The sequence below is a fragment of the Gasterosteus aculeatus genome, chromosome 12, assembly GCF_964276395.1.
Source record: "Gasterosteus aculeatus chromosome 12, fGasAcu3.hap1.1, whole genome shotgun sequence".
Classification (NCBI taxonomy): Eukaryota; Metazoa; Chordata; class Actinopteri; order Perciformes; family Gasterosteidae; genus Gasterosteus; species Gasterosteus aculeatus.
The window spans coordinates 17382343-17394942 of record NC_135700.1 but is presented as its reverse complement, the minus strand read 5'-3'; the positions used below and the strand labels follow the sequence as shown (position 1 = coordinate 17394942).

Here is a 12600-nt window from a genome sequence, read left to right as displayed (position 1 = left end):
AGGGATTTAGCGATATTGGCAGACAGGACGTACTGCCTGGAGATATTATTTGAGGATGTACAACATTAGTTTATCAAAAGTTCAATCTGAAAGGACTGAAAACCTGAGATCTGGTGGTTCTCAAACACACAACTTGCTTTAAAGACCGCAGTAGATGTTACGTACGTCTACCTGGAGCCCATAGAAACCCAAATTTTGCATTTGGCACTCAACTCAGCAACAATAGTAGGTGTGCTTACCCCGAAGTTTGAGGCGGCAAATCGGTCGGAGGCGGAGGCAGTGGTTGTGGTGGTGGTGGTTGTGTGGGCGAAGTAGGAATTGATATTAGCGAGCAGGTTGCTCATCACCGCCGGCACACCGGGACACATGTATTTGGCGGACAGACAAGAGAAGTGCCTACAGGGGAGAAGAGACAGCTCTTATTCCACATAAAAGGGGGCCAAAATAGGGACAGTTCCACAAAGATAACATTATAAAGACTCTTTTCACACTTAAAAAAACATTTCTCTCAAAATGTAGAGCTAAAAACTACATTCTAAACCCTGCTTCTGTCCATGCTTTACAGTTAGCGTAATATACAGAAAGTGAAGTACAGTATTTCATCACTTTCATTTAAATGGCCGCCGAAGAGAACATATTTTGAATCTTCCAAACATTTACTTCTGATGAAAGAGGTAATGGACAAGTGTCTCACTGCGCTCTGATCTGTAACCAATGGTGTCATAAATCACAGCTCTATAACCTACACTATTAAGAACATGAGGCTGCAAAGTAATAGATGGAGCAGGTAAGTCTATGTTCAAGGTGTCCTGTGGGGGCTGAGATATAATCCATTGCAGGGGAACAGAAGAGAGAAATGTAAGTCACGCTACCTTCCATTTAGCCGATTGGCTTGTTTCACTATGTAACAAATACAACCGAGACAAACCCGAGCGCAGCATGCACACTTGCCGAGGTTACTGTTCTTTACTGAGGTGAATCCACAAATGTCAATACTATGCAGTGCACTATAATAACACAGAGGATCCTTCCCAAGGGAAGACCTGCAGCGGGAGCCTCTTACTGCTGAAAACTAAAGTGTCTTCTGTTTGGATAAATATTGTTTCCTTGTCTCCTGTCTCCAGCACTCTTTTAACTTCCTGAACTTTAAATGTCACACAGCAAGACATTTGTATCGTGTATTGCCACTTCAGGTTTGTGAAGATTTTTCCCTTTCGTTTTTTACAGACACACACAGACACACACACACACACACACACACACACACACACACACACACAAACACACCTGGTTTGAGCAGGGATCTGTGACGAGCATATGTTCCTTTTAACACTTCACGGTGCTGCTTCTCAAGCCATGTGGAATACCTCCCACATTATAAATCACTGGTACAGTGAATATAAAGCCTGGCTGCCATCTTCAAACTCTTTCTCGCAGCAGACAAAGGATCATGTTGTTCTTATCCATGTGCAATAAACTGTATATTTACTCTGATGTGGCAGAAAGAAATAAGTAAGGCTAAGGCTTTTTTTTCAGCCTCTGGCGAGACTCTTTGCAATAAGACATGTGGGCGCATTGGACGCTCTGCCTGAGAGCTTAAACCTTAATCATAATGTTTAAAATTCTTTACAATAGAAATAACTTTTGGATAACAAGACTAAGCATTCATTTTACATATATATTAATCTCTTTTTTTTTAATAAAATATTTTTTACGTCACAAATTAGTGGTGCGGAGATGCTTTGACAAGCTGGAGATGTTTTGAAACCAAGAACATCCTGCTCAGTGAGTCATCGCAAAAGTGTTGGAAACGGACCCGCGTTATGGGGAGTAACGATTCCAGATTTACTCCACCTCCTGAGTGCAGCCCAAGTCCACACACACACGCTCACAAATAGAAATACAAACATGTTCTCATCTGGAGGCCTATTTAATTACTTTGCTTTCAGCCTCCAAATTACCCAGCAGCACTTGGGGTTAGGCGAGCAAAGAGAGTGATGCAAAGAGAGTGATGATGGCATCCGCTGAATTCCCATGGTGCTTTTAGAGCTCGATAGCCTGAGCCAATTTTTGAGAGGGAAGACGTTGCTTCTCCTCGTGTTACGCTGCCTCGGTTTTTACCAGCAGATGAGACACACTACGCACTCTCACACACACACACACACACACACTCATCTCATTTTACCATTTCTGATGGCTGGGGGGAATTGGGGAAAAAGGATGATGAGAAACATGATGGTGGGATGTGACGGAGGTAGGCAGTGATGAAGAAAAACGAACACAGGAAAATGTTGGGGTTTTTGTGTAGGTTCAGGAGGGATAGTTGAGTCTTTGCAGCTACTGTGATTTATTCAGCCATCACGTGAGGAGTGGCCGAGAGTTAAGGATGTATGATGAGGGAAAACAAGAATGTAGGACCTTTCATGAATTGCTAAAGAAGCACAATAATCGCTCCTATGAGAACCGCCAAGCTTAACAAGGTTCAAGCCCGAAGCGTTGCCCCAGTGAGAAAGCTGGTAATAAGGCAACTTGTCTGCACTTAAATAACCCTGCAATCCCTCACATGATGCGATAGCCTGTCACACTGACACAGCCGTCTGTCACCTGGCAGTTTACAACACTCAGACAATCAATTGTGTCAACCCATATACAGTATATAGAATGCTTTATACAGGTTTTTATTGGGGCAGTTCCACTCCTTACTTGTGTGAATAGAACGGCTGTACGGAAAGTGAATGTTGACGAGTTCAACAAACCGCTAAAGCAAGTTTTAAAGGGCTCAAAAAAAAAAATGGGCCAGTGGGAAGATCAAGGAAGCAGCTGCTGTGGGACATTTGAGTTTGAGTCATAATCACTGCAATCTGAAAGGTAGGAGAAGAGGGAGCGGGGGCTCAAACATGCCTGGGGCCTTTTGGGAAAAAAACAGAAACAGTGTGAAGTAAGGCTAACGGTAACTAGTCCTTGGTTCCCGCTTTGCTGCAGAACATTTAAAGCAACCCAATTTGTCCGTTTTTTTTTGATCTAGCAGATGCATCCGGCTACAGTCAAATATGAGCTGTTCCTTTCATTCTATTTGCCAAATCTATCTGTGTGTGATTGGAGCCGAAGGCACCAGCTTCTGGTCATTCACATTGATGCGATTATACTTACTTACGCTTGCTAACAATTAGAATGTACTAAAGCAAACTATTAACAAGAGATAAAAGAATTCATCCAAAAGTAGTATTTGTCCATCACCCTGAAATGTCTGTATTTGGATTGATCTCCAAAGTAGGCATGGACTTCTACCAACAACGGCTTTATTATCCAAATGCCCAAACAGACTAATTCAACTGTGTACTTTGTTAAATTCTAAAGCGTGATTTGAATAAAACTAAAGATTTGTGGGGAAAGAAGGGGAGTTCTTGTTGAAGGGGGCATATCTGAACTCACCAGACTAAATACAAGCTTTGTCTCAAGTGTTTACGACGTCCACAAATACTAAAGGGCTACAACAGAAAGGCTTGACAAAAAAGAAAGATAAACATTCCAGATGAAAGCTCAGACCAGAGTGGATGGATGACTTCGTTGACTCTTCAAGTAAAAGCAATCAAAAACTATTTCAGAATGGCTTATTTTTTTTAAATGGTTCTGTTCTTGCAGTTCCACACAAACTCAGTGAGACGGTTTGAAGCTCAAGTTCAACAACCTTGTGGCCACAACTGCTCTTATCGTCTTTGTCTAGAGTTGACGCACTATTCTCACAGACTTTTCAATCAACATAGTTTAAATAGTATGTACTAGTACCAGAAAAAGTTTTTTGAGAAAGATTCTGAATGGAAAATCCTTTTGGATGGGGGCAAATCCATTTCATTAGGGGTGACATAAAATTCTTTCCATCTGTGAAACCCTGCATTTGAGAAGAGGTGCCCAGAACGTATTTAAATTTGGCCACCAATTTCTGCTGTAGGAAGGAAGGAAGAGACAAGGATGGATGCATGACGCAGACTTCTGCAGTGGCAACCATTGCAAGCATGGCATTGTAAGACCTTCATTAATATTGTGTCTTTGTGTGTATGTTTGTGTCTTTGTGTGCTCAGGAAAAGAGGGAGGGACACATTTATGGACGGACAAGGCCACAGAGGATCAGAGAGAAGGAGACGAGACTTTTTATGTGTGTCCATGATCAATGTGACCATGGCAGGTTGGGAGTTTTTCCAAGGGACCCGAAATGAATCAATCAAACTCTGGAGCTTGATCGTCCTCCAAAGCTGTGATTCTGCTGAGGAGACATCTTTACTATTTCTCGTCTCCTTCTGCTCTCCTTATCTCCTTCTCTCCTCCACTCTACCGGATGGAACAATGACAAATCGGCGAGGCAAGGTGGCCGTGGATCGGAGTGGTGCTCACGTCATGGCCTGATAGATGGACTCCACTCCGTATCTCATGGCGAACTCATCCACTATCTCCTGAGACACGTCGTCAAAGTAGACCTTCCACGCCTCGTCCCCTTTCACCTTCGGGATCTTCACCACGCCGCCGTTCTTCACCTCGGTCAGGCAGTGGAACAGGTTCTGTGAGCGGCACGAGAGATGAGACAGAAGAGGTTACGGTGAGGGAGTCCCAACAAGGAGCTCCCCAAATGAAATCACCGGAGCGAGCGGAGTGAGAACCCGTTTCGCCGGGATAACGGTTACCTCGTGTAAACAGGTGTATTGGCCATGAGGAGGAACCACATTCTCCTCCCCTTTCATTTCCACACTGATCTTGAGCCTGATGGCCCCAGAGACCGCAGACTTGTCCGTCCTTTTGTCTGTAACACATGACCGAGCTGGGTTAGTCATAGACAGATAATAACTGGGGAGTAACTACCAATTACAAGTTGTATTTTTGGTAGGTTAGACCAAATGTGACTACCTAAATCCACAGAATTCATATCAAAGTGGGATTAATATTTATTTTAAATTCCACAATCTCTTTTATTTTAGTTTATTTCATGTATGCAAATGTCAGCACCCATACTATTCAGTATTTGCACACATTTCTTGCATGTCCACATATATACATATATATATATATATATCCCTGAATACACACAACCACAAAGATGCAGGCTTACACATTCAAGCTTTTGAGAGCAAATGACTCCACTGCTATCGGGGTTCGCCTGCTTTCATATTCAATTCATCTCTATCATATTCAATTTGGGAAAAATCCTCCTTACTACCGGTTTGTTTAGAGACAAATTGAAAAAGAATAAAGTGGCAAAGCAAAGGAGACTATCGTTGTAAACCCAAAGCCCAGATTGGAGAGGAGCTGAAGAGGCTTAGAGAGGACAGACGCTGGAAAAGGTGGAGAAACGCAACAGCAAAGGGCTGTTTAAACATTTATTGTGGACATTTAAAAAGGCCGAGAGCAGCAGCATTGGTCAGGAGTCAAAATTAGCACAAATGGCTTCCTTTTGCAATAGAGCGACAAAGACAACACCGGATAGTCATTACACTTGAACAGAAGTGGGAGCTTGCATCATGTTGCACATTCAACCTCATGTAAAATGGATACGCCGGTGATGTTTGAGAGTAGCAACAGTGAAAGGCTCTGCATCAAGAGCGGCAACTAAATCAAAGGTCTCTGTGGCTCAGATGTGTGTGTGTATATGTATACATATATATACATATGTATATATATATATATATATATATATATATATATATATATATATATGTATATGTATATATATGTATATATATCGCTTGTATATGTATATATATATATATGTATATATATATATATATATGTATATGTATGTATAACTTTTATCGTAAAGCTTTCAATCCTAAAACTTGCAAAACTTGCATGTCATCTGTGTTGTACTGCATAAAATAAATTCAACAAACATCTTCAGAATAAGCATAGTAAAAGCCAACAATGTTTTGAGTTAATCTGTGCCCCCCGTAGCAAGACTCTGACACCCAATGGGTAACCTACCTAGATTGTACCAAACGTCCATCTCTCCACTCAGAGTGCGAACCTCGATGATGGTCTGGCCCAGGAAATCATCAGACTCTCGCTTGAAATGCTGCTTCACCCTTGATTTGATGTCATCATCCTCGTCCCACACGCGCACCTTGATGCGGTCGGTGGCGTTGTGACATTCACTGTCATTTGGAAGATGGTAATGTCAGTGCAAAACAATCCACAAGCTAAACAACAACATCATCAGCAACAGCTTATTCAGACACAGCTCATCGGGCTGGTGCGGGGGGGTTCAGAACAGAATGACAGTGCAAACGCATGAAGACAAGTTCAGGCACCTCCTTTGATCCTGTGGACACATGTAGAGGAAAAGATGTTGCTTAGATTCAATCGCGTGTATTTGTGTGTACGAGTGAGTCTGTGTGCTCAGCATGCGTGTGTGGAGGAAAGGACCAATTCACAACAAGACATTGCATGACCTTTACTCTGAATCTACATGTTCTTACGCCCCAACTCATGCTAATACAATCAAAGGAAAAGCTCAATGTTTCACAGGAAACGATTTACTGTGCATGTTTGTGAGAGCTTCAAGTCGGCCTCTTTGCATCAGCGTGGCTGACAGACGCTTCGCAATAACGACTTTGCTAAATAGAACGGAGGTGGCCATAGCACTTAGCTTCTGATGGGGTCAGACTCTTCAGTACTGGAATTAAAACCAACAGATTACATCTAATGACTTCTTGGTTGCAGCAGCCAGAGAAACAGTATCTGCTGTATTTGGTTTTAACTAATCCGTTTCCGGCGGGGTGGGGAACACTAGCTGCTGCTGCTGCTCTAATTGTCCAGGACTCTGCTCTCCGACAAGCACACAGTGATACATCGCTGGATTTAATCTACATCCTCGTGGCAATGGGAAAGAGGACCACTGGAGGCACATTGCAGGTGGGTAGGAATTACAGGAATTTAATACAGACAGACAACTCCAAAGGAATAAGCAAACAAACCAATGCAACTAGGACACTGTACATTTGTTCTTTCTTCAGGCTTGATGCAGGACAAAGTTTAGCAGAACACCAAGAACTACTAACAAATATTTAGCACCCGGGTCCAAATTGAGTTCTTTAGCTCCAACTAAAATAAAGTAAAAGGTTTTACTTCAACCTCCTATCGCATATCCTTCACTGGGGGCTCTCAAAGGCTCCAAATGCCTACATTTTTTCAATATACTCATTGGGAGGGGGGGTCAATATTTAAAGTTGTGTCCTGGGAACTGACTTGTCATTCAATACATTTGCAATCTGATCTACCAGCTGTGAGTTGTATTTGCGTCTGTGTGTAATTACGTGTGTGTGTGCGTGTGTGTGTGTGTGTGTGAGAGAGCACAGGGAATCTCAAAGCGGATTTGAGCAGTGTGGGACTCTACAAATCCTCTGCAGTGTGTTTGGCGAGTGAGATGACATAACTCACAGTCATTTCCCAAGCTATTAAGTCACCGTCAGCAACATAAAAGAAGAGAGAGACGGTCTCCGTATTTACTGAAGCTTTAAGATTCCCTCAAACCGACGATTCTTAATCTCAGTGCAGATTGTCTGGTCGGACACAGGTCAGATTGATAGAAAGCACTCACAAGAAGAACTTCTCATCCCAGACCGGGTTGAGGTTGCCGAAGATGGTCTTGGTCCTGCGTTTGGTCTTGCCCACCTGGACGGTGACGTAGGGGTCGCTGGAACCAGTCTTGTCTTTGGCCTGTAAACCCTGTGCACTCATCACTGGAGACAACACACAAAGAGTGAACTGTAGATGACAAAAGCAACACACATGAACTCCTTTGGGGTTTCATACATCATCCTGAAATTAAACTTACTTACTGCTCACTTAGTTCACAGTGGGCATTTGTTTGTCAAAAACCGAAGGCATCAGCGTTGGGTGGGGGAGGGAGGGCCAGGGTCAATGCATCTACCTCTATATTATATTTTAGTGCTTACCATTCAGTTTCCTGAATTATATTTTTATATTTCTAGGGCGTCAACTCAAGAATTGAAGCGTTGTTAGTGCCTAAAGCAACTTTGAGCTCTCAGCCAAAAGCTGAGGCGACTAAGCAGCTCTTTGGTTCTTTGACAACAGCAACAGCCATATTAAATGTCCTTGTTTTTATGTGATCTATTCATTTATATTATTCTACATCACAGCTATAGTAAGATCCCATCCCTTCTATGCTGTGTTAAGAATAAGATTTTGAATCTTACACACACACAGACACAGGGAGGTGCAGAGGAGAGACAGTAGTATTTCACAGCGCCATAAAAGGGAAAAAGGACACTGAGGCATTAAATATGCATAAGTGACAGACTAAATAATTCAGGGTACATATATATCCCTCAGCTCAATGCTGACAGAAGTTGATGGGAAGAAAATAGAGGCTTGAAGAGCCATGGCCTTCCTGCTCCAGGAGTACTAAAAAGCAAATGCTTCCTGTAGTTAAGGTGACGTAGCCGACATATAGCGAGCTTCAAAACCAACAGGGTGCTCGCCACATCATCCAGCGGACCTTAAACCCCTCTAAAGCTATCACACCTTTATATCCAAATCCAAAACTCTCTGCCAGATGTTTTACATCTGACACATTTCCAATGTTCCAAAAGTTTTTCCCTTATGATTACCCCCCTCTTCTGTTTGTGTGACGGACAGCTTTTTCTCACTGGCGTCAAGTGTGGCTTCATTTTGCACATCCTCATTCCTTAAATAGAGTAAACTGTGGGCAGAGTTTGGGTTTGATTGCCTTTAATCCAGAACTAAATCTGCTTGGGTTTTAGGGTCTTCACAAATTCAAACAACAAAAGCTGGATATTGTAAGCTCTTGAAAACTTGACATGACTGCCTAATAGTACAAAAGCTGCGGAAAGAAGAAGATTTACATTGATTTCACAAGAGTCGAGTAACAAAGATGGGAAAGCCAGAGGCATAAACCAATTGTGGTATGTAGAGTAGCAACTGAACGGAGGAAAGCACTACTTGTTTTTCCATTTCATACATTAACGTCTGTTGCGGTGAGCGGTTGCAGTGAAGCGACGGTTCAGAGACAACTTCAGTGAAGGGAAACACTACTTGTGTTCCTCACGCACGTCTGTTTGATAATGGCGTGATCGGGGCATTGGAAGGGTACAGTAGCAGATTCTGTGATTAGTAGAAATGTTCTAATTAGCCTAGCGTAATATATCTGGTCAAGGTTACCATTCCCTGCCAAAACCCCCTAATGTGCACATTAGCCAGAAACAGAATACCTCATGGCCGCTGTGCGAGTGCTGCAGAGTCAATGTCAGTCTGTATTTATCCAATGAATAACACGTAAACAACAACTCAATGAGTATGCTATAAAACGGGACGTTCAATAAGGAAATTGATTGAGGCAACCCTGGCGCTTCTCAATGTCTCTCTTAATCCCGTTTTCCTTTCTCTTCTTTGTTTTTCTCTTCCTCTCTTAAGAGTCCCCTTCCTCGCTATTTCTAAACTTTCCGTCTCGCTCTCTATTTGTCTCCCTCCCGCTCGGTTTCCATTTCTCTCCTGTGTATTGGCACTGTGAGAAATGCAAGGTGAGCATTAAATGAGCTGAGATACCACACCGATAGATTGGAGTCCAGGTTGGGAGAGTGCAAAGTTAACTTCCTGACCTTCTTTCTGCCAGTTAACTCTGAATAAAATGAAACCGGGTGATTCTGTGACGGCGTGCACCATGTGTAATGTAAATGAGGTTAGTGAAATGAAAAGAAGAGCCTTGTAATCCTCCAGGATGATTATTCTTTTTAAGTTCACGGTCTTTGCAAACAGGCACAACAGCAAATGTTATGTAATCAAACAGAATGTGAAAAAATGTGCTGGAAATTAAACTGAAAGAGGAATATAAATTCAGATTTACTTCCTCTCATTAACAGGGATAATAAACAAAGACAAGGGAGGTTAGGTACATAAAAGGAGATGTACTATTCTATAATGCAAATAACATTATTTTATCCCTGCAAAGAGATATACTATACATGTGTGAAAAATGAAAATGAAAGTGCCGTACTGTCACACTTCACTAAGGGACTTGACGTTTTGATGGGCATCTCCAAGAAAGCTTGCAGGGCAGCTTTGAGGGGTTCATTTCCAAAGTACATCCTACAAATCAGCATACTGGTGAGCTCAAGAACTCTCCCATAATAATATGTCACCATTGCCTCTTTAATACCTCCTCTCAGATGCTTTGTATTCAAACATATTTAAAATTTGGAAAGCATTGTTGCAATTTGATTATAGCCCTGACTGCTTAAAATGCTTGAAATCATGTTACACGGACGGAGCTCCTGTACAAAATTCACTTACGTACTTGACAAGGTACATGAGAAGAGTAGATGGTAAATTTAGTCTTCAAATTTGTATCCGGGAGAATGATGACCAAAAAAATCATCATTGCTTTTCTACAAAACAATTAGCAACCATCACATCATTATCAACAAATAACTTCCCAAAATATAATTTCAAATTGTTTTTTCTTTCTAATTAAATATGCAGGGATGATTGTGTCTCAGTGTCAACGTTTAATGACCAAGATCTCGAGGTTAATGACAAGTAAATACTAATTCTAATAACAATTTGTGTCATTCCAGATAAGCCTAACTTGTAAAGGCAAGTTTGTTATTTTGGTGATCGAGTAGAGAGCAAAAGCTCACAGATCATGTAGCAAAGGTCAAGGGTCACATGCAGCATTATAAGGACATTCATCACCATCATCCGTCAGGACACAAATTAAGATACACAATCACCATTTCATCAGATGGTTTGAAGATCGACTTTCTGAACCCCGCTAACCTGTGATGGTGATTTTGGCAGACCACTTGGAGGTCCCATCCAGAACAGCCTGCTTGGCTGTCTTCAGGTGGCTAGTGAAGTCTTCTTTGGAGACATGAAACATCTCCTGGATCACTTCGAACACCTCTGGAGTGTTCTTCTCCCGAATCTTCATGCGCTCCTTCATAGCCATGATGATGTTCTGGGTCTTGTCCTCCGCCCCGTGCTTGGAGTTCTTCTCCACTGCCCCTGACAGAAGACAAAAGTCAGTGTTTTTTCTGCATGTTTAATACCCAGGAACTGTTAGAAATACTGGTGATCCATCCCAGTTTCAGAGTATCCATCATATGTACTCGTATCACAGGATCATTTCTCTCTGACTTCTATTTAAATGACCATGATTACATGACCTTCTCTTCTCTTAAACACTGAGTGTATGATACTGTGTTACATCTCACGTGTGCCACCGTGACTGTTTGACTGAGTGTGTTTAGAGGTTGGGAAATCACAAATCACTGCTACTAACTACTTCATTATTAGTAATACAAATGACTTGTATTTTATTATGTGAATGTGTCTCGGTGGGAAAAACAACAACATTGAGGTTCATTCCGCGTATCTGATCACGGCATCGTGTATCTAGACTGCAGATCAAAACGTGATTAAGATGAATCACATTTTAAACATTGTAATGCTGTTGAAAAGAGTAATAAAACATTGAGTTTGATAACAGCCAGTGTAGCTAATCCATTTGGAGTGTGTGAGGATTGCCTGGGGATCTTCGTCACATTGTTTCTATTGGACCATGCTGTAACATTGAAAACGATGATACGGTACTGTGATGAGTTCCACTGAGCAGTGTAAACGCTACTCGAGTGCAATAAGTGCAAGAGGATATGTAATAATGTAACTGCATTCCCCCGTACTGCAGGACAGAATAGTGTTAGTTATTGAAATGTGGGGGATGAAGGGTAACAATAGCTTTGTGGGCAGTTATCAAATTTCTACTTTTAACAATATGTTTAAGAATATGCCTTTATTTTTGAATAAATTTGACCATTTGTTTGATAATCAGTGAGTTGTGCAGAAGAAAAAAGAAGTAAATCATAGGAGAAGACTGTCATGTTGCAAAAAATGAAAATCAAGCCCACCCGTCGAGTACTCCTCTCACCAAGTCATGTTTGTGACATCATAGCTGCGTGTTTCTTTTCTTATGTGAGCTGTACACTGAAGCATTCTGGGCTTGATCTACTTTCTTACTTTGTAAACAATCTGCGTTGAGCAGGTCCTGGCACTTCTCGTGGCACTTAACGCCGCACTCTGAGCAGCGCATTCCCTGACGGGCGATGCCCCACAGCAGCCCCTCGCACTCATGGCAGTAGGTGGGCGCCGTCGCCGTCCACACCTCGAAGTTATGAGGCGTGGTGGATGAAATCGGGTAGATCAAGGCCTGAAGGGTCTTCTTGAAGACGTGTAGTTTCTGCAAAGACATTTTTTTAAAAAGCGTTGGGCAAATTGTGAGGAGCGATAAAAGGAAGAAAATGATGGACAAGGGAAGTATACATGGTTGCAAGCAGCAGAGAGGTGTGGCTTAATGAGCAGGAGAATAATTCCTTAGAATGAGTTTCAGAAACATTCAATGCATCCTGAGATTAGATAGTTTTGCACGTTCTGAGGGATGACAATGTACAATAGTAGCACACATAAAGTTAACAAGCTAAACAGAGACTTGCAGGCTAAATTTAAACACGATCTGCAGTCTAAATAGGATCAAATGTAGACCTCCGCATTTTAGAAACCTTTATCAGAATGATGTAACTT

At 41.9% G+C, this 12600-nt stretch overlaps 1 protein-coding gene across 5 annotated transcripts in view; it reads right to left on the bottom strand.

Annotated features, from left to right (window-relative positions):
* unc13c (unc-13 homolog C (C. elegans)) overlaps positions 1 to 12600 on the bottom strand; it is a 79420-nt gene that overhangs the window by 43541 nt on the left and 23279 nt on the right. For all 5 annotated transcript variants that reach the window (XM_078085253.1, XM_078085254.1, XM_078085252.1 and 2 more), the window contains 7 exons: positions 12040 to 12259; positions 10801 to 11028; positions 7583 to 7724; positions 5968 to 6137; positions 4677 to 4792; positions 4390 to 4553; positions 240 to 396 (listed from right to left, as the gene is read on the bottom strand). In XM_078085253.1, coding sequence (XP_077941379.1) covers positions 240 to 396; positions 4390 to 4553; positions 4677 to 4792; positions 5968 to 6137; positions 7583 to 7724; positions 10801 to 11028; positions 12040 to 12259 — 1197 coding nt within the window. The remainder of the gene's footprint in view (positions 1 to 239; positions 397 to 4389; positions 4554 to 4676; positions 4793 to 5967; positions 6138 to 7582; positions 7725 to 10800; positions 11029 to 12039; positions 12260 to 12600) is intronic.